Source organism: Cylas formicarius, unplaced genomic scaffold (genome assembly GCF_029955315.1).
Source record: "Cylas formicarius isolate icCylForm1 unplaced genomic scaffold, icCylForm1.1 PGA_scaffold_3__17_contigs__length_32017465, whole genome shotgun sequence".
In the NCBI taxonomy this organism is placed as follows: Eukaryota; Metazoa; Arthropoda; class Insecta; order Coleoptera; family Brentidae; genus Cylas; species Cylas formicarius.
In genome coordinates this window covers 9,098,787-9,123,627 of record NW_026844326.1, presented here as the reverse complement: position 1 = coordinate 9,123,627, position 24,841 = coordinate 9,098,787, and the positions used below count along the sequence as shown (strand labels likewise).

At 32.0% G+C, this 24,841-nt stretch overlaps 1 protein-coding gene across 2 annotated transcripts in view; it reads left to right on the top strand.

Annotated features, from left to right (window-relative positions):
* The window catches only part of LOC132699402 (sialin), a 38,756-nt gene that overhangs the window by 12,358 nt on the left and 1,557 nt on the right, over positions 1-24,841 (top strand). Inside the window, exons 2-4 of one of the 2 annotated variants that reach the window (XM_060666075.1) lie at positions 207-292; positions 14,356-14,553; positions 16,880-17,560. In XM_060666075.1, coding sequence (XP_060522058.1) covers positions 262-292; positions 14,356-14,553; positions 16,880-17,560 — 910 coding nt within the window. In that variant the 5' untranslated portion in view covers positions 207-261. Of the gene's footprint in view, positions 1-206; positions 293-14,095; positions 14,282-14,355; positions 14,554-16,879; positions 17,561-24,841 lie in introns of those variants that run through there. The other variant, XM_060666076.1, reaches the window with a different exon arrangement.

The following is a 24,841-nucleotide window of genomic DNA, read 5'->3' as shown; positions in this document are numbered from 1 at the left end:
CCTTCTATATCGTCACTGCAAAAGATCGATCGGATTAATTTAAGCCGCGATAAAATTAAATGCCGCGAATTATAGGCGGGGGCCTCCTTTTGGTTTAACATTTTACAGTTATGACGCGACGATATAACCTTGCTGTTGCCCATATAAATTCCCCAGATGCTATTTTCGAAGAGCGCTAAACGTTTTTTCTTTCATATTTGTTTCAGACCGCGAATCGGCATCCTCGGCCAAACGAGAAAAGCTAAGAACCTGCTCCTTGGAATGGCCTCAGCTAAAGCGCAAAAATGGACAGGTTAGTCGAGTACGATCCGCACCAAATTTAACGGTCGGAATCCAAGATAACCGGCTCTGACTTCAAAAATAGAAAACCCTCTTCGCTTAGAAAAGTAAAATTATTGTCGGAGATTTTTTGCCCTTTAGATCTTAAAGTTTAAATCGTGCATACTACAATTTTGACATACACTTGAGTAAATGGTCCGTGATCAATTTTAGCGACATTTTCATTAAAAGGTTAATTTTACTTCTGAACTGTATTGTCTTGTGTTGCATTGTAAAGTGACCTTAGTATGTTCTGCTTCTTAATGCAAGAGCGTTCTATAATGTAAATTTGGGTAAACAGGGTGGGCAACTTAAAGGTTGTATCATAAAGTTCAGATAAATTGCAATTACAGCATTTAAAAATTCCGTTTTTCAGTATTTAGGACTTGCACACCTTGTATAGTTCCGAAATTGGGGTCACACTAATTTGCATCCAATTGAAATGCGAGTTTGGTGAATAAAAGTAATATGACAGTGGCGTTAATACAGGTAGTTTATCAGAATAATAAATATAATAATAATTATCCATCATTATCACGTATAGTTATCGAAAGAGCAATTTTTTTCTGGCAACTCATCTGGTTAGGTATTTTACTTTTTAAGTAAAACCAGAGTATTTTTTATCTTTTTCTTTTCTTCCTGTACTTCTCTTTGGTGACCCTTTATTCCAGTGCACAAGTCAATATATTTTCAAAGTTTGAACTATTTTTGTAATTCCGAATTTTGAGTTTTGCTGGAAAAAAGCGTTGAAAACATTGAGAAAAACAATTTTCTCATTTTTAGAGAGGAAGTTTTATTAATCCGTTTCTAAGCAGCAAATTCAGAACAACTAGTCATTTAAAAGAACAACTGCCGATGAGTAAATATAATTCTAATTTTAAACACTATAGCATAGGTAGGTCTGCCTGTCTACCTACCACTCTCGAAATTATTGACAATCATCATAGGTACAATACTACGCCTATGAAATACGGCTCAGATAGTTCAATAACGATTTATAATTATTTCCCATTAAGAAATAGTCTACTTGTCCTTTTTGTTCCTTGTCAGAATTGTTTCACTTTTTTAAAAAACGTGTGCATTGATTACTTCAAATCAAAATATTTCGAAAACGATTGCTGCTAGCGACTTCTAACATGACCTTTTTCGTGTGAAAATATAATACAGGGTCTTCCATAAAAGTATGAACCTTTGAATCTAAGAAAACACATGTAGTTAACGCCTACTACAAATAAGACCCCAGGTATCAATTTTATTTAGGAAATTATGCAGAAAACGAAACATAAATACCAACTTTTTATTTTAGATATACTCGAGATATAATATATATGTATAATTTTCGACATTAGTTACATAACACCGTGTATGCCACCACAGTCTTCGACAAGATGAACGCTATAAGTCTTAAACCTTTAAATCGACTATCGTTCGTTACTTTTCCTCTCTCAATTTGAATCGCTACGTGGTTTCGAGTGAAGATAAGATTATTTATTAACATTTGGTTTAGCTGTTAATGCCTCTCCATTTTTTTCTTTCCAATATTTTCCCGATGCGTTGCGTTTGGTGTGGTTTTGTCAGTAATGTCATGAAGTGATATAAATAAACTTCGGATTTGCGTTAAATATTAGATTTTAAATATAAACCAAATTTTTATTTAAAAGATATCTACAAATAAAATTGTATATTATACGAAATTTTTTTTTAATCCTTGCTATAAAATATAAAATTAAGCACTCATCAGGGGCGAAGTGAGCAACTTGTCACTCGATAAACTTCTCTAAACGTTCCCCTCGTGTCTAATACACTTCCATTTTTAAAATCGTTCAATAAGAGGAGATTTTATATCTCTTTAGACCTTCATTTCATCAAAAATATGTGACATTACATTCCGTCACACGATAAATGGTCATGACTGTAATAAAGCTATTCATGGGTTTATCTGCTCGCAGCCATTTTTGCGCTAATAAATCAAACCGGTTCAGGATAGAGTAGTAAGGAAACTGATACACAAAATATACATAATGCATAAGAACTTCTGATACATCCACAATCATTTATTATTACTCAATTGTGAGTGATATTATAGTCCGACACACGATAAATTTCTTAGTGTCATGGGTGTCGAGCCAAGTTCCATTTAAATAATATATATGGGTGACTGTAGTAAACGGCATTTGAGGCGCAAGTTGCTTAATAAACGAGTGACTTAAAGAGTTTACCAAATGTGTTGCAAACTATACATTTTCTACGATCGTTAGTCTTTGGGTACATTTTTGCAACACAACACGAATACATTCACTAACATGATCGTTAGAATTGACAATGTCAAAATTCAAACAGTGTGGTAAAATCTCGAAAACATCCGAAAAAAGAAAAAAATTATTCACGTTTAGTAGGTTTGTATAAACGTGATTTATCAAACCTGACGCAACCAAAACCGACTCCATCTAGATAGAGGAACTCAAGCTAAAATTAATGTGAATATTTTAACATGCGAGATCGACCTGAATGCATCTCTTTTTCTCTAGGCCCCTTAGTCTTGTCTAAGGTATGACGTAACGTATATGCGTATGACCTATTATTATAACCTAGACATGAAATTTGATCTAAATTCTTCAATGGTTAACAAAATTTCCAATTATTTCGATAAATTCAAATTTAAATTTAATTTAAATTCATAACAGCAATTACTAAACAGCAAACCTTATAACTTCTATAAGGCGGCACCTAGGTATTATAATAGCTGTATCTGCCTAATTGTCCAGACTTCTTTCGTCATAGAGGTTTAAATAACAATAAACAATAATCAGGCTACAGTAAAAGGTTTGAAAATATTGAAACCCTATCCGAAAAAAGAATACCATACCAAAAATATAACAACAAAAAAAGAAAAGTAAGGCAAATACTAATATCGAAAACTATAAGTGTAATAAGATTATTAATAAGAGTTTAATTTTGCCATAGTTCCGAAGTTAAAGCAGACTTACAAAGGCTTGTTTATTCAATCGGAAGTAACTTTTAAACAATTTTTAAAAACGTTTTTCTTTAATGTTACGTAAATTAGCAGATATTATATTATACAATTTGGGGCCAATATATGATACAAAATGCTTTCCCTGGCAGTTTGCGCACTAACTAACCAAAACTGCTTGCAGTTATTATATACAAACTTCTAATTTCAAGGATGTCCCCACAATACAAGAAATTCGTTCGATATAGTTTTGGTTTTGTCAGTAAAGTGCGCAATATATAGTTTCGTCTTACTTTTAGATGGTCTAGATGACAGTTGTGTGCTCCTCCCGATACCAGGACCTACACAAGTGCTTTATAGTTTACAACATTTTCACTTTCAGAGGTTCTGTATCATTATGTTGTGTTTTTGCAACATTTAAACTTAACTTTAGCGAATCGAGGATATTTTTAATGCTCGTAAAACCCGTCTTTATTTTTTCTCTGGCTTCTGATCAAGTTTCTGCAGAGAAATCTATGACAGCATACGGCATACGAAATAAGTTTGCCATGAAAGACAGAACTTCGTGGGTTGTTCAAGTAAATATTAAAAAGTATGGGTCCTATTACCGTACCCCGTGGCATGCCGAGTTTAACTGTCCCTATTTCGCTCACAGTCTTCCCGGTCCTGACTTGGGGGTGGTTTGTAAGGTAGCTCGCAAAAACCTCCAACTCAATAACTCTCACACCGCAGGCTTCTAAAACCTCTGGCAAAAAAGTATGCAAAACTGTGTCGAAGGCCTTTGCAAGATCGATAAAGAGTGCAATACATTTTTACTCATTATCCATTTTTTCTGAGATAATATTCACCAATTCAAACATTGCTGTGTTGGTTCCCTCTTTGAACTTAAATTAGTTTTTTGAGTGAATAGTATTTTTATGCAAAACCATTTCTCGAATATTTTAGCATTATTAGATATTATCGAAATAGGTCCGTAATTGCTTAAATGAAATTTGCCGCCCAACATTTTCCAAGTTATGCCGTAGCGAGTCGTATGACGTAGAACAGGAAATTTAATCTCAATTCGTCCACGAACAACAAAATTTCCCATTATTTAAATACCTGAATTTTTGATATTTTAAATCAATTCATAAGGTTTCCAAAACGAATACAGAATATTAGAAGTCTAAACCAGTGTCGCGTGGCGCCTCGCGAAATTTTGTAAATTTTTACGTCAGCGTCCGTGTTTGCTTATAATATTATTTATTATTCACGTGGTCTATTTAATCACCTGACGCTGCGGCGCAAAAAGTCTAGGTTGGACCATCTCCGTCTTCTGGGCAAAAGTCGAATTTTTGAAAATTTAAAGAAGCCAATTCGCCGACGCACCTGAAACTTACTAAAAAGTCTTGCCTGTTTGATTGGTGTAGTTTGGTGCGTGGATATTTTTAATTTCATTTATTTTCAGCTCGCATAATACTTCTTTACCTACATGATGAGTTCGGTTTACTTACATGTCGGTAATACCAGCATATCCGAGTTATTTATGCAAAAAACCGGTTCGTTATCCTTTAAAGCTTGTTTTACGGCCGATTTTTAATGCGTCTTAATAATTTAGAATGCGCACGGTCTTATCTTGGTTCGTTCGTATCGAACCATGCGGCCGGCGAAGAAGAAATTCGTCGGTTCAAAAATACAATAACATTTAGTGTTAAGTTCTCGTCGCTCGATCACGAGCAAATAAAAAATACCGTATTTGGTTAACCTATTACTTCTGTTTATTTAAAATCTCTTGCCCATAGAATTAATACCAGTCACGCTGTATAACTGGTTTAGCCTGTTATTTGCAAAGGCAAATGCAGAAGTTATGCTGGCATTGATTAGAAAAGTCATAAAAAGGCAAAATTAGGTCCGCTTAAATGCCAGGGTTGACAAAATCATTGCCAAGACTATGTATGTATAAATATGAACTCGATATTGATGCCAGGTGAAATTTAAACCACGAAATAGGTCTTTGAATTTTACTAAAAATTAACTTAGATGGTGACATTTGCGGCCAAGTATGGCCGACTAGATTTGGTTAGTTGGTCGTGAAAATTACCGGTACTATCAAAAATTTTCGAGAAAGTAATGCAGTCACGAATTCTCCCATATGTAACACTAAATCCAATTAGTCCTTATTAATTAGGCTACCCTCTCATTATTATCGTCATTGTTGACCGACGGCTGTAGTTTACGATAAATTTTCGTCTGACATCGCTGGCATAGTCTGACATGTTAAAATTGTACTCTCATCTTCATTCATTATCTCAAAAATCTAATTCTGTTTCATGTGACGCTTTGGTAACATTTAAATTTGCTAACACAATTTGCGGACTATTTTGTGCATCCTATTGATGTTTAAAGGATACAGAAAGTTCACAATTGTTATGTAAGCTTAAAAAATTGGGATTGCTTTCTATGGATGGTTTAATATGTCTCTTAAATAAAATAATTACAATGTGCCCACATCTTTTTGAGAAATTAACATGTCGCACGGATGTTCGTAACAACAACGTTGGTTGACTTTACCTAGGCACAAAAAAAGAGTATTTTAAAAAGTGTTTTTCGTACCGGATTTTACAATTAATAAATATAAAATAAAATATTTTACTATATCGATTAGTGCATTAAAAAAATGGAGTGTAAATTTATGACAAGGTGATATGTGGGCATTTATTTCAGTGGTTGTTCACTGCTGTTCCTTCTCTTCTCTCCCTTTCTTAGTACTTCTCGTTTCTGTCTTTTCTCCCTATTTCTACTTCATTTATCTATTTCTGTTGGCTTCTACATATATTCCATTTTTTCTGGCATGCATAATTTGTAGTTTAACTTTATTGTTTTGGTTAGTTATTATTATACAGTTATCTAAGTCGCAAAATTAGCTGAAAGAATTTTTTTTTAAATTTTAATCACTTGTTTTTCTCCGATCATAGAGATTGTTTCTTTTTACATTTTGAAGCACATGTTTTATAATTTTCTACAAATGTACTGATTTTCAAAAAAATCGGACAAACATGACTTTTTCAAATTTATCCAACACTCGTTTTTAGTACACCCTAATTTAAAGAAATATATATCAAACCACTTAATCTAAGCTGACTCCTTAAATCAAGCGTTTTCCCTTACATTTATCTAAAACAATCGCATTCAAAGAAAATCTTCAAGTTCATTTTGACAACATAAGTTTTTAATATATTAGGAAAAAACATAATAGCAATACATACTGGTTTAAGTTATTTTCTGGTTGCAGATAATATTTTGTAAGAGATTTCTCTTTGACCAAACATTTACTTTTCCACCCTCCATATTATTATTCTTCATTAATTAAAAATTGTTTCTATGATAATGGGTTCCGCTATGGAATTTAAAAAATTTTGAACTGAAGCTAAACGCAAAACTATGCTAGTAAGAAGAAATCTCTTGCGAGTAAGATAGAATTAAAACAAAGAAGAACAAATGGGGATACCAATCCAAGTTTTAAATTTTAGATAAAACAGAAAATCGACATACCAACATTATTTTCAAAAAGCTAAAAAGGTAAAAAAATATATACTTCTCAATGGGGTTATGGTTTAATACTTGCCATTATAGAAAACGTAAGTTTGTATGCTAACTTTGATATGAACAGCGTATGTAAATGCTGAATATTTTCCAAAAGTTTTTGAGATTAACAACAACGAAGATGTGATGACGACTTAAAAAAATGGTCAAAATTCTATTTTGTTTTTTTAAATATCAAGTGAAGCATACGATCTTTTCAAAATCTTTGGCCATCTAACGAACTTTAACTAATTAAACTCGAGACCTTTTTGTTAAAGATAAAAAAACTTACCCCATGTGTATAGATATCAAATTTAGTGCTCCCTTATTACAGAGGTAGGCAAATTTATTACCGTAAAGGCGTCCATTAGAAGTGATCTAGTAGCTATTAATAGGGTTTGATGAGAATAAAAGCTTTCTACGTATAGGGGTGCAGCAACGTTTTGGTAATAACCCTAGAAAAGGGACAAATCAAATTAGTAATATTAATATAAAATTTACGGTAGTCGATGAAGCTTCTCCGATAAGGTAGATATTCGAATTTAACACTATTAATTTGACAAATTCTTCCTATGCTAAAATTCTTAGGGCAACAAAAATTGAAGAGCTACTAAAAATACGGCCCCTAATCGCACAGGCTACTGCGGAATTCTTTTATAATTCAATAAGAGTGAATTTTATAGAAAATTTTTAAATTATGTCATAAATTTCTTATAGCTAACTTCCTTATTTTAAGTGGAACGCCAGCTATATTATTTCATTTTTAGGTTTTGGAGAATTTTCAATGTTTTGCTTCTTCTAAATTTTGAAAGATGTAACGTTTTAACCATTTTTGACCCTTTCGAAGTAGATATTGAAAATTAGCGAGTGTAACCAATGACATCATTTTCAAAGTTGCAAAATTCTGTTTCTTCAAATGCCGGTGGTGCATCGATCTGGGTAGGTTTTTAAAGGTTTTCTTGTTATTTCGTATAATCTATCAAAAATTATTGAAACCCCAAAGTTCTTTCTAATTGGCATTGATTTTGACAAAGTTTAACTTTTTTTTGGTTTTATCTAGGTCAAAGAATTTTTAGCTGTTGATAAACGCTTATGCAGTACACGCCAGCACAAATTGGTAATTAACAATTTGCCATTCATCGTATACAGACTGCTCAGAATTTGATGACAATTATATTATCTTCAAACTTGAAAAACTATGCTTTTTAATTTTTTTAATTCTGCATTCGTTAACTATTCCTTGTCCCATACCTGTTTTTTAAACGGTTGTTAGTTCGTCTTTTCTGTTTTGTTGGGCACATAATTTCATTTTTAGATATAAAATAAACAATTTATCTTAATTAGAACGTGAAATGAAAACTGGAAAATTGGATTCATGAATCAAAGAAAAACATAAAAAAAATACTTGGAACACAAGAAACAAGAAATACAAAATAACAATAAATGAAATCGTTACAAGAATTAATTGCTTCTATACGACACATTTTGCTTCAAGCATTACCTAGTATTCTTTACAGAACGAACTTACGATTGTTTCTCAAGGCTTACAGTTAGTGTCGGAGCTGACAGTGCTCAATTTTCCGGTCAATTGACTACTTCTTAATGGACTAGTCAAATTTTTAAATAGCTATTATAAATAATCTTGCACTTGTAGGGTGTTATCTATCATTATTTAATAGTAATATGTATTTTATAATAAATTAGTATACGTTTTTTATATCCAATTTACCTCCTCCTCTTCAAGGAATACCCGAATACGGTACTTAGCGATTCGGGGAATCACAATAAAAATATCGACTCCATTTCGTTTTCAGAACGATGCCAAGGCGATATAACGCACAATATAAATAAATAAATATAAATTTCTTTGTATTTTTAAAGATATTTCGGTCAATTTACTGGGTCAATTCCACAACCCTACTCCTTCCTATGAATTTTACTTTCTGTAGATTTTAGTAAGTGCGGTGTACTTGTGTTTTATTTACATAATCATACTGAGACAATGCCAAGAAATGTTCACGTTTCGGAAAAAGTAATAGCAAAAACAGCAAACTCGTCACTTAATAGACGTAAAAACTAATTTTAGCTTTAAACAATAAACATATTTGAATATATTCTAATGCTTGTCACCTAAAGGAACTTTTTTGTTCATACCATTTTCACAAAACTATAAATCTTCAAGGACACTCCAAGTCAAGGCCTCAAAAATAAATATTTTCAAAATGTTACACCTATGCCATGTGTTATAGTCATATATTTTACTCGTGCAAAGTACGATACGAAATGGTGATGACTTTTTCTTTTTAAAAGAGATAAAAGTCAGGGTGAATATTAAAGCTGTATAAAAGTTCTTTCGAACATGTTGATGAAATTTGGCAATTTGTTTTTTGTCGTAAGGGGTTGATTCGTGCGTGAGATGGAAAATGTCAATTCCATTGACGACTCTCAATTAATTTGATTTTTAGTGTTATTCATTATTTTATTGCTGAAATTCCATGTTATTTTAAAATTTATTTCGGTCAATTGACACAAAAAATTTAACCGATCAATTCAAAACGCTACTTAGAGTACGCTAGCTATGCAATCACGGAGTGGAAGTCCCAGGAGCTACCAATCCGGTGATGCGGATGGCCACTTTGACATAAATAAAACCAACGGTATGTAAAGACATTAGGGCTTGATTGACTTTTGACAAAAAATATGAAATAACGCGAAAACCGTTTAAAACTACATTAGAAAACGGTATAACATTCAATAATATACATGGTATCGTTAAAAAAAAAAGTTTTTGCAACTTTTAAAATAATGATTGATAATATCTCGTGGTCTATTTAATATAATTGGCAAGAACATCTAAAATAATAATAAAAGTAATGATCTGTCCCGTATATTGATTGTATTCCACACAATAAAGAGCTTAAACTTTTCATTGTCACGTTGTTACTAAAAGTTACTAAATATTATATCGGGGAATCTCCTCGCGTTTTATTCGCATTATTCCCGCTCCATTGTGAAAGACGGGGGAATTTTAGCATTAGGGGGCCTGTCCCTATTATGATTGGCACTTTCTTCATTGCGCGTAATACCGACATTGTTTATATTATGTCTCCGTAAGCGTGTGTATGTTATTGTTTCTTTTTAAATAAATCTCTATTGTAACTCAACCTTCGCGTTCCCACTAGTTAATATTCTTTGAAACGGCGCATTTATTCTGAAGCAATTTACCGACTACGTTTCATTCTAAAAACCGAAAGCTGTTGAGACGCAAAACGCGCTTAAACGTTGTGACGTTATATAAATATACATATTGTCTACGTCAAATACTATTTGGTTCCGTTTAGCGATTGGCCTTTTCTGGTTTAATCGGTAATATGGCAGAGAGAAATTTTTGTGCCATAATTATCAAAAAACGCTGGTCGTCGATGAGTCTTGGAGAATCGCCATAAAAACGTTATACAATGATGCGGATTTTTAAAAATAACTACTAGATAGTGCGCTTAGCAAATTACGCAGTTATGGCAAAAATATACAGTGAACGGGTAAAATATGGAAGAAATTCGTTTCATTTTAAGAACAATGATCGCTTCCAAAGTATAACTGGGGATATTTTCATTAATTTGATTTTTTTCGTATTTAATTCTACATGTGAAAATATCCTCCTTTTTTCCTTATATAATTTTCATTTTCAATATCCCCGGAGAAGCACCATCCTACTGAAACCAAATCTGTCTCTCCAGCATGTCAGGCTCTCTTGGATTTGAGAAGGAATTAAGTCATTTTGAAAAAAAATGTGAATACTGGAGTCCACTAAGATTTTGATCGAGGAAGTAAGGTCCAAAAATTTTCGTCACTGGGACTCATCCCCCCACATTAATAATTCATTCTGGCACTAGTCGACTTCTGTAAACATTTTCTTCTTCGATGACATGTTCTACACATTTTTTCCAACTAAAAGCACATATTTTTTCTACTTCACTTCTGATAAATTATATTGCCCCAGAACTAAATTTAGATAAAGATAGCTTTATTTCCATAAGACTGGATTTACAAGTGTAAAAGTATAAAATTATCTTAGTATAATTAGTAAATTAATAATAATAATAATAAGTAATACTGATAGATAAATAACAAATATATAAACAATAACAAACAACGAATACGTATTAAAAGGTATCACAAGAATATCCTTAATATTGTAATAGGCGAGGCGTAGCAATTTGTCTTTAAGAGTGGATTTGAATTTTGTTTGACTAGTTATCTCCTTCAGTTCGATAGGCAATTTATTATAAATTTTTACAGTCAAAACAAAGGAACTATTTGCTATAAGAGACAGTCGATGTGTAGGTATTTTTATGTTAAGATTCGGTCTTAAACTGTACTGAACATCTGAGTTTCTTGAGGGCATATGAAGATTAGAGTTACTTTTTACATACGTGGCACAATTTAGTATGTACATACTAGGAAGTGTCAAGAAAGAGTGTTGTGGAAATAGGTCCCGACATGAAAAATTCCAGGGCTTAAACAGTATAGTCCGTAAAATGCGTTTCTGCATCCTAAAGACTAAATTTCGGCGAGGTGTTGTTTCTTCTTAAACTGGGTATCAGCTGTCCCCATATTAGTTCAATCTTAAGAACTTCCAAAACCTCCTTCTTTACATAGGAATTTTTAAATTACATATCTTTTTCATTTTTCAATTTTGGCTGACTTCTTTAGTTGCCCATCACGACAACACTGTTTGGTGGAATAAACCATTTTTCAAATATGTCTGCTGCCATGTTTTCGAGGTAGTCAAGCTTTGCTTCTTTGACAGCTTTTACAGAAAGCAACAAAGTGTTATCTATCCAACAGGCTTCAGAGCCTTGTAGTATGATAATTCGTTTGCCCTGCGAAACTGCCACTTCCAACAAACATATCCTGGTACCCATCAATACATCCTTTCTTGACGGTATCGTGGCTATCAAACCCGGTTTCATCTAAATATTTGATGGGACGTGTTAGCACTAATTGTCCTCCACCTCCGAAATTCTTTTTGATTGATTGAACGCAGCAAAGTCTCTTGGCAATAGTCAATGTTCAAAATATTACGCAACTCTTCATGTAATGTTTTAATGTAATAATTTTTAAACAATATTCTTCTGATACGCACCATATATCTACTACCTCACTATTCCGGCGTGGTGCATGTTAAGTAGACATTTTGAGACCCCACGATTTTTCCGCGTTTTTCTTTCTTGGACACCATTCGCAACTATGTCATGTTCTGTAGCATATGGTGTTTTAGTCATCTCGAACTATTTTACCAACCCCCACAATCAACCAATACCAGACTGAGAAAACATGCATTATAAGTCAATTCTCTACATAAGATTTTGTATTGCCTTCCTAGAAAAATATTTTATAATCATTATCAATGAAAAAAGTCAAAACAAGTTTGATCTGTTGTATTAAACAATCGCGGAAGTTCATCTGCACTGCATAGAAACAATCTTAAAGTAGCGGACATTCGGCTATAATGGCATACATTTTTAACAGCAAATAAATCAAATTAAAGATACCACCTGAAAAACTCATGATTCAGAAGCTTTATTGTATAGCTTTTATTTTTAGTGAAATAATTACGCTATAGCTTGTTTCTTCTGAATTGGAGAAGGTAATAAAATGTAAATTTGCAATGACAGCGATGATTCAACTTGGCGGACAAAACGTCATATAAATTGCAATGAGAGTCTTTAAGACCTACACATCTTGTTATTATTTTATTATATCTACATGGTTCTATATGGTATCAAAGAAAAATTCGAAGGTGAGGGTTGTATTTGGGAAACGAAAAACTGTCGAAAAAATAAAAATAATTGAAAAAAATGAAAATAATTACATACATATTTCAATTGCTGTTATTGCTATAATAAATCGACGATTATTTGGATACAATTATAGTCTATTTTAGCACTAGGTAGAGTAATAAAACCTCATTAGTTGTGGAGAGGGGCTACAGAGTAACCCAGCCAATGCTTAAGCCACTTTCATAGGTTGACATTGATTATATTGCAAAATTACTTCTTTTTATACAAGCTAGTCTGAACTAAGTGTTCATCATTAGTAACCTTGTTATGAGTAGATATACAAAGTCGGTTAAATTAGAAGACTAGAAGCATTTCTTCCACCGAATACCATTGTGAAAACATAAAAAAAAAACAATTGAATGTAGGGTTTAGGAAAACACCTTGTATCTTTTTTGCTCTAACGTTCGTAAATCACTAACATTGCAAAAAAGATCAGCTTGTTACTGAATCCTGTGCTTATTAAATATGCATATACATTTTCTACAATTTGTTTTGCATCTAATGACAAGTGATTTGGATGCTACATAACAAAAAAAGAAGCTTTTTCGAAGCGCACTTTTTAAGACTCGCCTTGTCCCTTATGGATAAATTATTATTATTTGTTGGGTGTACCCAGTGACAATACGGATTAGTTTCGTAATTAATTACTTTTTGTGGGCTACATCAAAATCCAAGACGATATACTTTGAGACACACTTTACAAGGGTTATTATTTTATAACACTTACAGCGATCATCGAAACAAAAAGCTCGAGTTCCACTTTTGCATTCCGAAGACAATTTTTCGGAAAGTCTTTTAAGTAATGAAATAATTGTACGTTTCCACTCCCAGTCAAGTCAAGGAACGCTCGTTGACCTTTTGGTTGTATTGCGAGTCCAACCTACAAAGTTGATTAAAACGTTATCAGCAAGCCGCATAATAAGTTTTCCGCCCTGACGCTGGACTAATCTAGTTAATAATAATTATTATTAACATATTTTTCCGGCAGTTTGGTGTTAACAAAACTCGATTATCGAGTAAATTAGGTTACGCCAATTTTTGTTAGAGACTCAGGAAATAACTACAATTAATTTTTCGTGACGAAAACAAAGATTGTTATTATGTGCCGCACGGAATCTAGAACAACAAGGTGGCGCAACAAAATGTCCTCTGAACTGTGTTGGGCAGTACCGTACCGCGATACAAAGAGTAGATCAAAACGGTCATCTGGAGAATTCCGAATTAATGTCCATATAACCCACCTATCTACCGCCAAATCTCGAGTATAAATTGTTTTCGACGTTGCCAAACTTCCGAGGGATGTTTATGCTCAATTACACATTGGCGCTTTTTCCTTCTAATTCCTGTACTGGTATTTGCGACGCATGTACTTTGATCTGTACTGAGCGGACTCGTACGTTGTTGACTTATCTCGAACTCAATGAATCTTTGAAATAATACCGAAAACATCTCGAACTATGTATATAAAGGGGCTCGACTGTTGTTCTTAAGAATCAGTGTTACGTCAGCGTTTTATGGCTTCGCTACTTTTTGGTGACGACTCTCGGAAACGCAAAAATGATTTTGTTTGGGAGCAAATCAGGCCCAGGTATAAACATTTGTTTGCGTCAGTTTTAGCAATTTAATTTTTTTTATTGTTAAACACTGCGTTTTATTTTGCAGGCTTTGTATCATGTCAGCAAGTACTCAACGTCATGGTGATACTGGGATTCATGTTCAACTACATGCTCAGAGTGAACCTCACTATAGCGATAGTGGATATGGTGGAGACCAACGTTTCGGTTGCAAATTCTTCTACAAAAAGCCGCATAGATGAGACCAGATTCAGTTGGGACTCTGAACAAAAGAACGCTATTCTAGGTACCATTTTGTTTTTCCTGTTCTAACAATTAATTTCAAAATTTGCTAAGGTCAGAATTTATTTAAAATGCTCTCTGTCATTGAGTTTCCACTATAGAAAATAGAAATGATTATGATCATTTTGGTTTAACTTGTTTTTATTTTGGTACTTACGGTGAAAAATATGCTTCTTTCACTTTCACTGCATATTAAATGTCTTGGAAATGCCCCGATTTAGCTTGTTTTTATATTGCTACCCAGAGCTGGAAGTTACAAACAAAAATTATTTTGTTTTTCGAAAAACGATTGACGTACCTTCAAATTATTAAAGTTATTACTCCTTCGCAAGTCACCGCTAAAACTCAAATTTAAATTTACGTCGAAAAGTACGCTTATTAACTTTCACTTCGTGTTAAATATCACTGAAATACCTCAAGCGGCTTCGAAAATATTAATTAATCTCCATTTTTTTTTAATACCCATATTTTTGTAAATGGACATCTGAACCATCATTAATTTTATTATGTTATGTATAGCAAATATAAATATAAATATAATATATAAATAAAAATATAATATATAAATAAATAAAAACATGGATACCGATTAAACTATCACAAGAACGATACGTGTCTATTTTGTTGTTAAAGTTCTTATAAGCTGTAGCTACAACTTGTTAATTTTGAAAAATCTTTGTGTATTTTGCTTTCAGTCAATAATTTTTAGCCCTCTTAGAAGTTTTCCATTTCCTTAACTTTGTTATATGCATTTTTTTACAATTTTTCGTAACTTAATATACATACATACAATATACATTGCTTTTTAAGATAACAACTCGGTTTCTTTAAAAATTACTGATATTAACCGTAGTTAAAGCTCAAATCTTAAAGCTCAAATCTTTTTTGTTTAATGGTGTTTGGTCTATCTCTGCAAGGAGAGTGGGAGAGGCGGTTTATTTGAACAATTTTTGAAGTAAATGTCAATGTGTTAACGCTTAATTTAACTTGGAATCATCCAAAATAGCGTTAACCAGAAAAAAGCATTTGTCTCGGCATTAAAGGAGCACTAGAAACGGTGTTTTAAGATTCAAGATAATAAATCGCGCCGCCTGGTGGATATTTCAGACACCCGCAAATATTTTCGTTCATTTTCTTTTGGCTGATTACTATTTTTTTGTCAAGTTTGTAAAACCGTCCGTTTTCCTAATACGGTACCTCGTTACCCTTATTGGGACACCCGGTATATAAGCGTATGCGGTTAATTTTGTATTCTGCAACAAGTTTGATAAACGCCATTTTAGTCACGAGTAATAAACGAGTTAAATTTTAATAATTTATGTGCAACCACTTTTGTAAAGTATTAACAGTATCAATCGCATAAATTGTCAAAAAACTTCATTCTTTACGTAAGGAAATTGCCGTTTATGATATGAGTGTGAAGTTATAACATATAAGAAAACCCTTTAATATCAGTTAGGCCGTGGTCCTACCAAATGGAATTATACTTTCGAAAAAGCAAAACATGCTATACTTGGAATTACCATAACAGCCTCTCTTAAATGGTGGATCTTACAAACGTTATAACGTTAAACATTTTAGTCCCATATAAAACCATGACTCCTAATTTATTTGCAATTAAGCAGTTGTCCTTTATAAACAATAAATAAGTTTTGTTTATACCAAATTAAAAAGCTCTCTTTTTGGTTTTCTGTATCATTTGTTTGCAATATATTTTATTTACAATTTAATACAATTGTTTACAATTTTTCATCAAAATAAAAGTGTTTCAGAATTCTGTCACTAGGGGGCACTTTATCTAGAACATCGCTGTTTGGAAAGAAAATGGCGCAAAGTGCAGGTCATTATAGCATCAATTTTTACCGTAGTAGGTAATAGCCATATGATTTAAATAAATGGATATGTAGGTGTCGGCATTAATTCGATTCTATTTTCACGTTTTTGAAATAGGCCTCGACTTCGGAAAATAGTATAAAAATTTTATTAGGGATTAAAAAACAATCCTTCTCATTCATTTTTATAACGATTATGTATGTATGTAATTATGTGCTGTAGTATGACTATTCAATTCCTAATTTATAACATTTATGGCAAAATGTAATAATATTGGATTGCAAGAATAGAGAACTAAGTGCCTTTTAAAATTAATAGTTTTTTTCGTGTCAACTTCTGGATCTAGGACAACGAATTGCAAAAGTACATAAATTTATGTACATTATCAAAAAGGTCTGCGGACTGTTTAGAAATTCATCAATATGTAACATTTGTTTACTGACTTCCTGTACAATAACCTTGAACAAATTTGGTAGAACAACGTCGATCATTTTCAGGGAGTTTCTTCTGGGGTTACGTGCTAACCGAGCTACCTGGCGGTCGAATGGCCGAAATAGTGGGTGCGAGAAAAATCTTCGGCGGAGGCATGCTGATGGCGTCCATCCTCACGATTCTGACCCCAGCCGCTTGTTATCTGAACTACTACGTAATTTTAATCTTGCGCGCTTTCCTGGGATTCTTTTTGGGCGCCACCTGGCCAGCCATACAACCGTTGGCGGTCAGTTGGATACCTCCGATGGAGAGGTCAAAATTTATAGCCAACATGATGGCGTCTAGTTTGGGAGCAGCTCTAACGATGCCCGTATGTGGTTTTTTGATCAGTACCGTCGGCTGGGCAAGCGTGTTTTACGTCACCGGTGCCGTAGGTCTTGTGTGGTCCATATTGTGGTTCTTTTTAGTGTTTGACTCGCCCGCGCAGCATCCCCGTATCAGCGACGAGGAAAAAAGAGACCTCGAGATGAGGATCGCTGACGGGGAAGGTGGTAGAAGCGTAAGACCGAGCAACGTGCCGTGGAAAAATATTTTTTTGAGTGCTCCGGTTTGGGCCATCGTTATTACTCACGCGTGTTCGGTGTTCGGTTATTTCACTGTGGTTAATCAACTGCCGTCGTATATGAAGGACGTGCTCAAGTTTAACATCAAGGAGAACGGGTTGCTCAGCAGCTTGCCCTATTTAGGTAAGTGCGCTTCAACTATTTTCAAGGTGTTTTCTCGATTTCTAGCGACATCAAATACATATTATTGTACTGTCTGGACGCTCTGTTGAACCGAGGATCCCATTTTGGGCACTTTTATGAGGTATCCCGGTTAGTTTTTAAGATAGAAGGTTGCGGCTTACGCGACACTGTGTTACTTTTTTTGTGAAATTAAAATTATCATGGCCCTCTTGGTTTTTAGGATACACGTTGAAATCTATCGTTTTTGGGAACATCCTCGTAACTCCGTTGCCTTTCAATTAATGAAGAATTTATTATTATAATAGGATTTTTTCCGTAGAATCTAGTTGCGTAGTTTGTTTTTTACTTGCTCTAACCGTTTATTAGTTTTTAAATGGAACACTTTGCATATTATTTTTTACATTAGTTTCAGCTTTTCAGAAATATATAACAGTATAAAGTTTTTTTGAAAATTAAGCGCAAAATTTCATTTTTTTCATATTTTATTTTATTTGTAGCAGTAGGCCATTATTAATCTATTAAAAACAATATCCAAGTAACCTAATAATTTTTTTTTAATTTTTCGTACGTGGTTGAATAAAGGATCCACGCCTAATTAGATTTATTTTCAGACGAGCAAATATATCTGGAAACGGTTGTCGTCTCTCTAGATATGTAATATGTAATAATATATAGTAATATAAACAAAACACATTTCTATAATATAAAAATTATACTGACTAGATCCCTTTAAAAACCTTACCGGTTGTAATATAATTTGGATGGTATAAAACATAACAACATATCATATTTTTCAGAATTTTCACACACTGTCATTATTATACAAAATTAATTAAAATAAAATAGAAACAGAAAGACCAAATGGATAGGCAATAACAATATAAATAAAAATTGACAGTCTTGTAAGTTTTTGACACATCTGCTTTTTTGTTTTTAATAGATGAGTCATAGCCAACTATCTACTTAAGATTATAATAACATAATATTTATCATATTAATAAGACATTATTATTTAAAAAATATATATTTTCATGCTGTTTTCTCGTAATGCTTATATGTATCAAATTTTAATTGATTTAGTTGATTTTGCTATGACGTGCTGCTACAAATATAGTAGAAAATGAAAAAAATTGAATGTTGAGGTTAATTTTCAAAACAACTTTTTACTACTACATATTTTCGAAATGCTTAAATGATTTACCATTAATTTGTTCAATTTAAAAAATATATCTTTGCTTCATAACTAAAAAGTGGTTATAACAACAGAGCAAACAGTGGATTCTACGGAAAAAAATCCTATATGAACGTTTTTCAAACAATAACTCGTAAGACAAGGGAGATGCGAGGGTGGTTCCAAGTTCATCCTGTTCGTTTCACAAAAAAGTAGCACAGTGTGGCGTAAACCGTGACGGTCTGTCGTTAAAAACAACTGAGATTCCCGGTAAAAATGTCCAAAATGGGATACTCCGTACAGGACGGTCGGATAAGAATGCAAACTCTGTATCTCGAAAACTACTTGTCGTCGAGGCTTGCGGTAAAATCATTTATGGAAATCTTTTGAGATTTCCCATCCTCGTTTTAAATTAAGTTTTCTTTGCCATGAATCTAGGAAAGATATCAAGAGAATACATGATTCTGATGACTAGATCTATCCACTAATGAAGTGCAGGTGCAGTTTTTTTCTAAATTAGCAACTCCTAAACGACTCACCTGATTTCATCTGATCAGTGATGATACTAGAGCGCACTTTTTGATATAATAACAAAGTAACAATATTCTCCAAAGAATTAATGACTTATGTTTCATTAAAATATAGGAGATATTTATTCATCATTTCCAATATAACAAAGGAAAGTTCAGTCAGGAAGAAATGGCAGTATGTCTAAATATTTTTAAAATTTAATAATAAATAAAAAGGTTATACAAAACAAATACAAAATTTTACAAAACAGACAACAAACAGAGAACAAAATTGTGTCCTGGAATATAATCTTTTTTTATTATTTTATTTATTATTCATACCATTTTCGTATTCTGATTATGTTATAAAAAAACATTTGTTGTCAGTAAAGATTTTAAATGTTTTTCAATTTATTTGGCTCTACGTCTCTAGTTTCAGCATGAATCATATTATAGTATACTTTCCCGGAATGAAAAGTTGATTTTTTATGGCAATAGCTATTAAATTTTTTAACTAAAATGTTTATTTCTTGTCGAGTAAGAATGAATATACATTTTGTTTGAAAATTGTCTTTATTTTTTGGTATTTAAATTAATACTTGAAGTAAATAAATATTTATTGGAGTGATTTTTTTTTAAGTTCCGAAAACATCTCAGCATGATTCTACTGGTTCTGGTCGAATTATCCTTTTTGTTGGACAAAGATTCGATTCGATTCTACTGCTCTAACTTATGATATTGTAAGAGATTACTAAGTATACTGATGACTGATATACATTTAAGGAAAATTTAAATGTTAAGATAGCAAAATAAGAGCTATTAAGTTTTTTTGATAGACACTCTATTTGATTGGACTGAGTTAATTGACAGTTAAATTCTGTACCTAGAAGTTTGCGAATTTTTAGTTATATCATTTTGGCCTATTTTGACACTTAACCCGTCTAAAGGACTTATGTATTGACTTTTGAATTAAACTACAACAATGTAGTGAAATGACACCTAAATTTGATGGTCAAAACTATATCTCGCGATCTTACTCCTAGGTTAAAATATCCAAGAATCAATTCAACTAAGATGGCATTTACTTGACGACAGATGACAGATTTTCACAATTTTTTTATTGGCGGTTGACAACTGTTTCGACAACACCGGACTTTTATCAAGAAAATGTTGCAATTTTCTGACGACCATATATAATAATAAATAAATAAAATAATAAGGTGGTAATGAATTTTTAATTACAGTTACTATACGGAGGGATCCATTCAAATATATCTGTTCAATAATGGACAACCTACTTCTTAAAAATATCATTTTATTAATCTTTCGTTAGCACCCAACAAGACTATGGCTTTTTGGTGCACTATGTAAAATATATAAATTATCGTCATACTTGTGCATTTCTGAATTTCTGAATTAGAATCCAAACTAGTATTTTTATTCGCCCTTTTAAGCAGTAATGCGGCATGCACATTTTAGAAGATGATCCACATGTTAACCTATACATTCCAGATTTTTCAGTTTTTTTGTTACTTAGTTTTATTGTTTTTTAAATATTTTGATATGGTGTTTTCAGTTTTAAAACACCACATCTAGAGAGATGTTCGGACACTTTGTTGCTAGGTTCTCCCATGTGCATTTGATTTTTTTTGGATTGGTTTGGATTTGGTATTTCATATGGGGAAAATAGAGTTTGGAGTTATTTAAAACCAGGAGGGATCGTAACCATTGTTCAGAGCTAGTTTTTATTTGTAATATTTAATTCTTTTTCAAAAGTTTCTGTAGAAAAAAGTGTATTAAGCAGTCTGAAATGCATTTTGTGTGTGCCTTGGTGATTTAAGTTATTTTGTATAACAGTGTCGATATGCCAGTGTTTATGATAAATGGAAAAATGTAATCGGTTTTGTAATTTAATTATAGTTAAGTCTAGAAAGTTGAAAGAATTATCTTGTCTGTTTTTGAATAATAAACTCAAATTATTTCAAAAATGGCTAAACCAAATACCGAAATACATAGAGTGATCTATTTTAAAAAATAAAGTTGTAGATTTTTTAACCTTTTTTTCGTTTTTATTGGTACGTTCAGAAGATAATGGAGAAAAACCATACAACTTGTATGTAGGTAGGTATCAAAATATAAATGAAAACTCTGTACATATAGTGAGCTTTTTCTAGTCTAGTCAGTAGGTAGTTTTTGTTTAATCTAAAAATCTCATACAAACAATATATTGGCGGAAACTTTGTTACAGAGTTATAGATTGTCAAAGTTAGGAGTTTTTTTAGTTTTACCTGAGTAATTTTAAATGATCCTTTCATTATCAAAAGCGCTGAATTTAATCAAAGATAGTATCTAAGAAGTTCTAAGAAGGAAATACGCTGATACCAAAACACCGCTTATTTTATAATTTTCGTTCTTTCGCCATATATTTTCTTGAATGGTATGCATATACGCTAATAACACTGCATCATAAAGGACGGTTTATGATGTGAACGCTTAGGCGCAATGGATTTTATTAGAAAATTATTGCACCAGACAAAAAAAATCTATTTTTAACTGCTTGGTTTGCAATGATCTTTTGTAGTGCCATTAATACGATTAGAATTGCAATAGGTATACTTTGTCTCAAAGTATTTCATTTTGGCTTTTGACGGCAGTTATCAAAATAACCTCAGAGTCGTCATTAAGATCGATTACAATTTTACAAATTTATTGATTATAAAATTATTAAACTCAGTCTTAAAGTAAGTGTAATATTTCCTGCACTCACATTTCATTTTACTTGGTGCTACGATATTCTAGGATATGGAGGAAGATGTAAAACACTATGCCCCATCTGTCTATAATGAGGATATTATAAATCATAAGAGATACCATAAGGTGGCGTTAAATTATAGGTTAATAACCCGTTGTTGAGAAAACTAACAAAGATCGTTAAAAAAAAAAACGAAATTGGACGATTTTTATTGTTTCTGATATTATTTTCAGCTCTACAAGATCAGGTTTGCTCAGTAACAATAGGTATGATGGTCATAATTACTTCTTGGGATAGGTCAAAAGGCAATACGATATACTTTGAGATATACTTTTACCTATACATAGAAAATTTAAGGTTTTAAAGGTTAACGTTTTACCCTACATTCACAAAACATTAATCGTTTCAAATTCTATAGGTACCACAATTTTTGAAATTCAATTAACATGGAATAATTATTACGTTTATCGATAATTAGCTGGACGAATTTTACATTTTTTGTCACTTTAATAATGGGTCTGTGGCATATAATTGTCGACTTGACAACAGTGGGTTTCAAAGCAATTAACCTTGTCTATCTAAATATCTTTATATGCATTATCGTAAAAGAATTAAGTAATAAAGCTAATAAAATAAGATAGTGTAAAATATTTTAATAGTTACCATCTAACGTTGAAAATTACCTCAATTTTGCTACCTAAAAATCACCCATAAACCAGTTCGCGTCCATTAAGGGTCCAAGTGGGTTTTAATTCATATTTTCCCCACAATTACAGAAAGAGATTCAAAACTTGTTGGAAAGTCATTGTTTGGCATAAATTAATGTTTAAAGAAACTAGTAATATTACGATTGCAATCTTTTTTTCGCCTTATAAATAACGACAAGTTGTCAATTGTTTCGGCGGTCTGCAACCATTTTCTCATAATAATTAAAGCATTGTATAATGTTTATTTTTTTTCTTAGAATTTTTTCATCATTCAAAATCTGCATATTTAATTTTTTCACGTATTTATTTTAATATTATTTTTCACGTTTGTTTATAGCAATTTCGTTATTTTTAAAATATTTTTTAAGTTGCTCATATTTACTTATTCTTTACCTACCCGTAATTCAAGTCCTATAATAAATAATTAGAGTTAGGGTTAATAGTTATATAATATATGTATGTACTTAAAGTGTATGTGTTTTAAAAAACATGCCCCAAAGTAGGTTCACAGATACTTACTTTTCAAAATTTGAGATGTTTAAAATTAAAATTAAAAATTTGGCTGATTAAATTTAGCTACATTATTTATAGCGGGTTAGGTTAGTTTTGCTTAAACTAGGTTCCTTAGTACAGTTCAAAAGTGTTTTAACTAGTAAAGATTATTAATATACAGGCTATTATTTCAAATTATTACACATAATATGTATGATATTATGTTCCTACACAAAATGTGAAAAAAAGTAATATTTTATTTTTTACCTAACCTTACATGAGAAAATATACAAGCTGTAACAAACTGAAACGGAGAGAGCTAAATTTAAAAACAAACAGGTTATAAGAAGGTTAAAATTAAATGGAAATCAAATTGAAATGTGAACTTTACTAACCTTGCTGTTCGACTTAAATATTATTTGATGATAAATTAATTAATATATATTTTTTAAATGTATGTTAATCACTTTCACACTCAGAAAAAAAACATTCTTCATTAGAAAAATTACTAGAGATTCTGGCTATAGCACATTGTTAAGTTTAAAACATCAGGAGAAAAGCATTCTTTACATTTTGGAGCAGCTGCTAGCTAGAGGGTCGGAAGATATCCGCAACATTCTCATTAGTTCGTTATTCAAGGCAGTGTCGAATTCCTTTCTTCTGTAATCGTTATTGCGTAATTTTTTTGGTTATTCTGATAACTGCTCATTTAGCAATATTCAGTTTTTAATTGTATCCACACTATGGACTAAATAATAAATAAAAAAAAATTCTTGTTTCTCCTGAATATTGCTTAAAATTTTCTAAATTAATTTGATATCCAGATACCAATGCTTGAAAAACACCAAATCTTCTTACTGAAGTTTTATCCAAACCTGTTATATCTGCACTGTTTTGTTTTTTTTTGGATCTTGACAATATGTCCATCATTAATGTTTCTGAAACCTTTCTTTGGTATATCTATAATTATTGTACAATTCCCGTTTTCTTTATATCACTTCATTAATTCTTCACTTGATTCTTTTACCTGCCATGATTTCACGTTAAATTTGTAAAAAGGGTGATGCACTTACAGAACACTTTTACGTAAAGATATTTTCCTACGTAGTTCAATTAAAGCCACTAAAACACTGTTTATCGCAAAAAATCACAACAAAGCATGGGATGATCAGAAGGAATTTGTAAATTAAAAAATACTGCGCGAATAAAATGGCATGACGAGAAATACTTGGTTAAAGTATTAACCAAAGCAATAAAAACTTTAGTTTTTGGTTAGTAACGATTCTTCTTATTCTATGCATGCATATTAATTCTAGGCGGTGACGTCGTTTTCAAAAAGAATTGTTAACAAAATATTGATTCAAATCCACTGTAATCAATAGAAAAAAACATGTTCTTAGAATCCTTCAAATTAGGTTTTGATATAGTTTACTTTATACTATCATTATTTCTGAAACATCACTTCTAAATTTTGTATAATTTTATATTATATCCGACAGTGGGGGAATATCCAAAGATATAAGATAAGATAAGATATTCGCAACTATATGTACAAAACTGATAGTCCATTTAATGTCTAGAGAGTTTTCTGGACTACGTGGATAATATATTGATTAATTTTACATATCCAATGGATGTCGTGTGCTATCT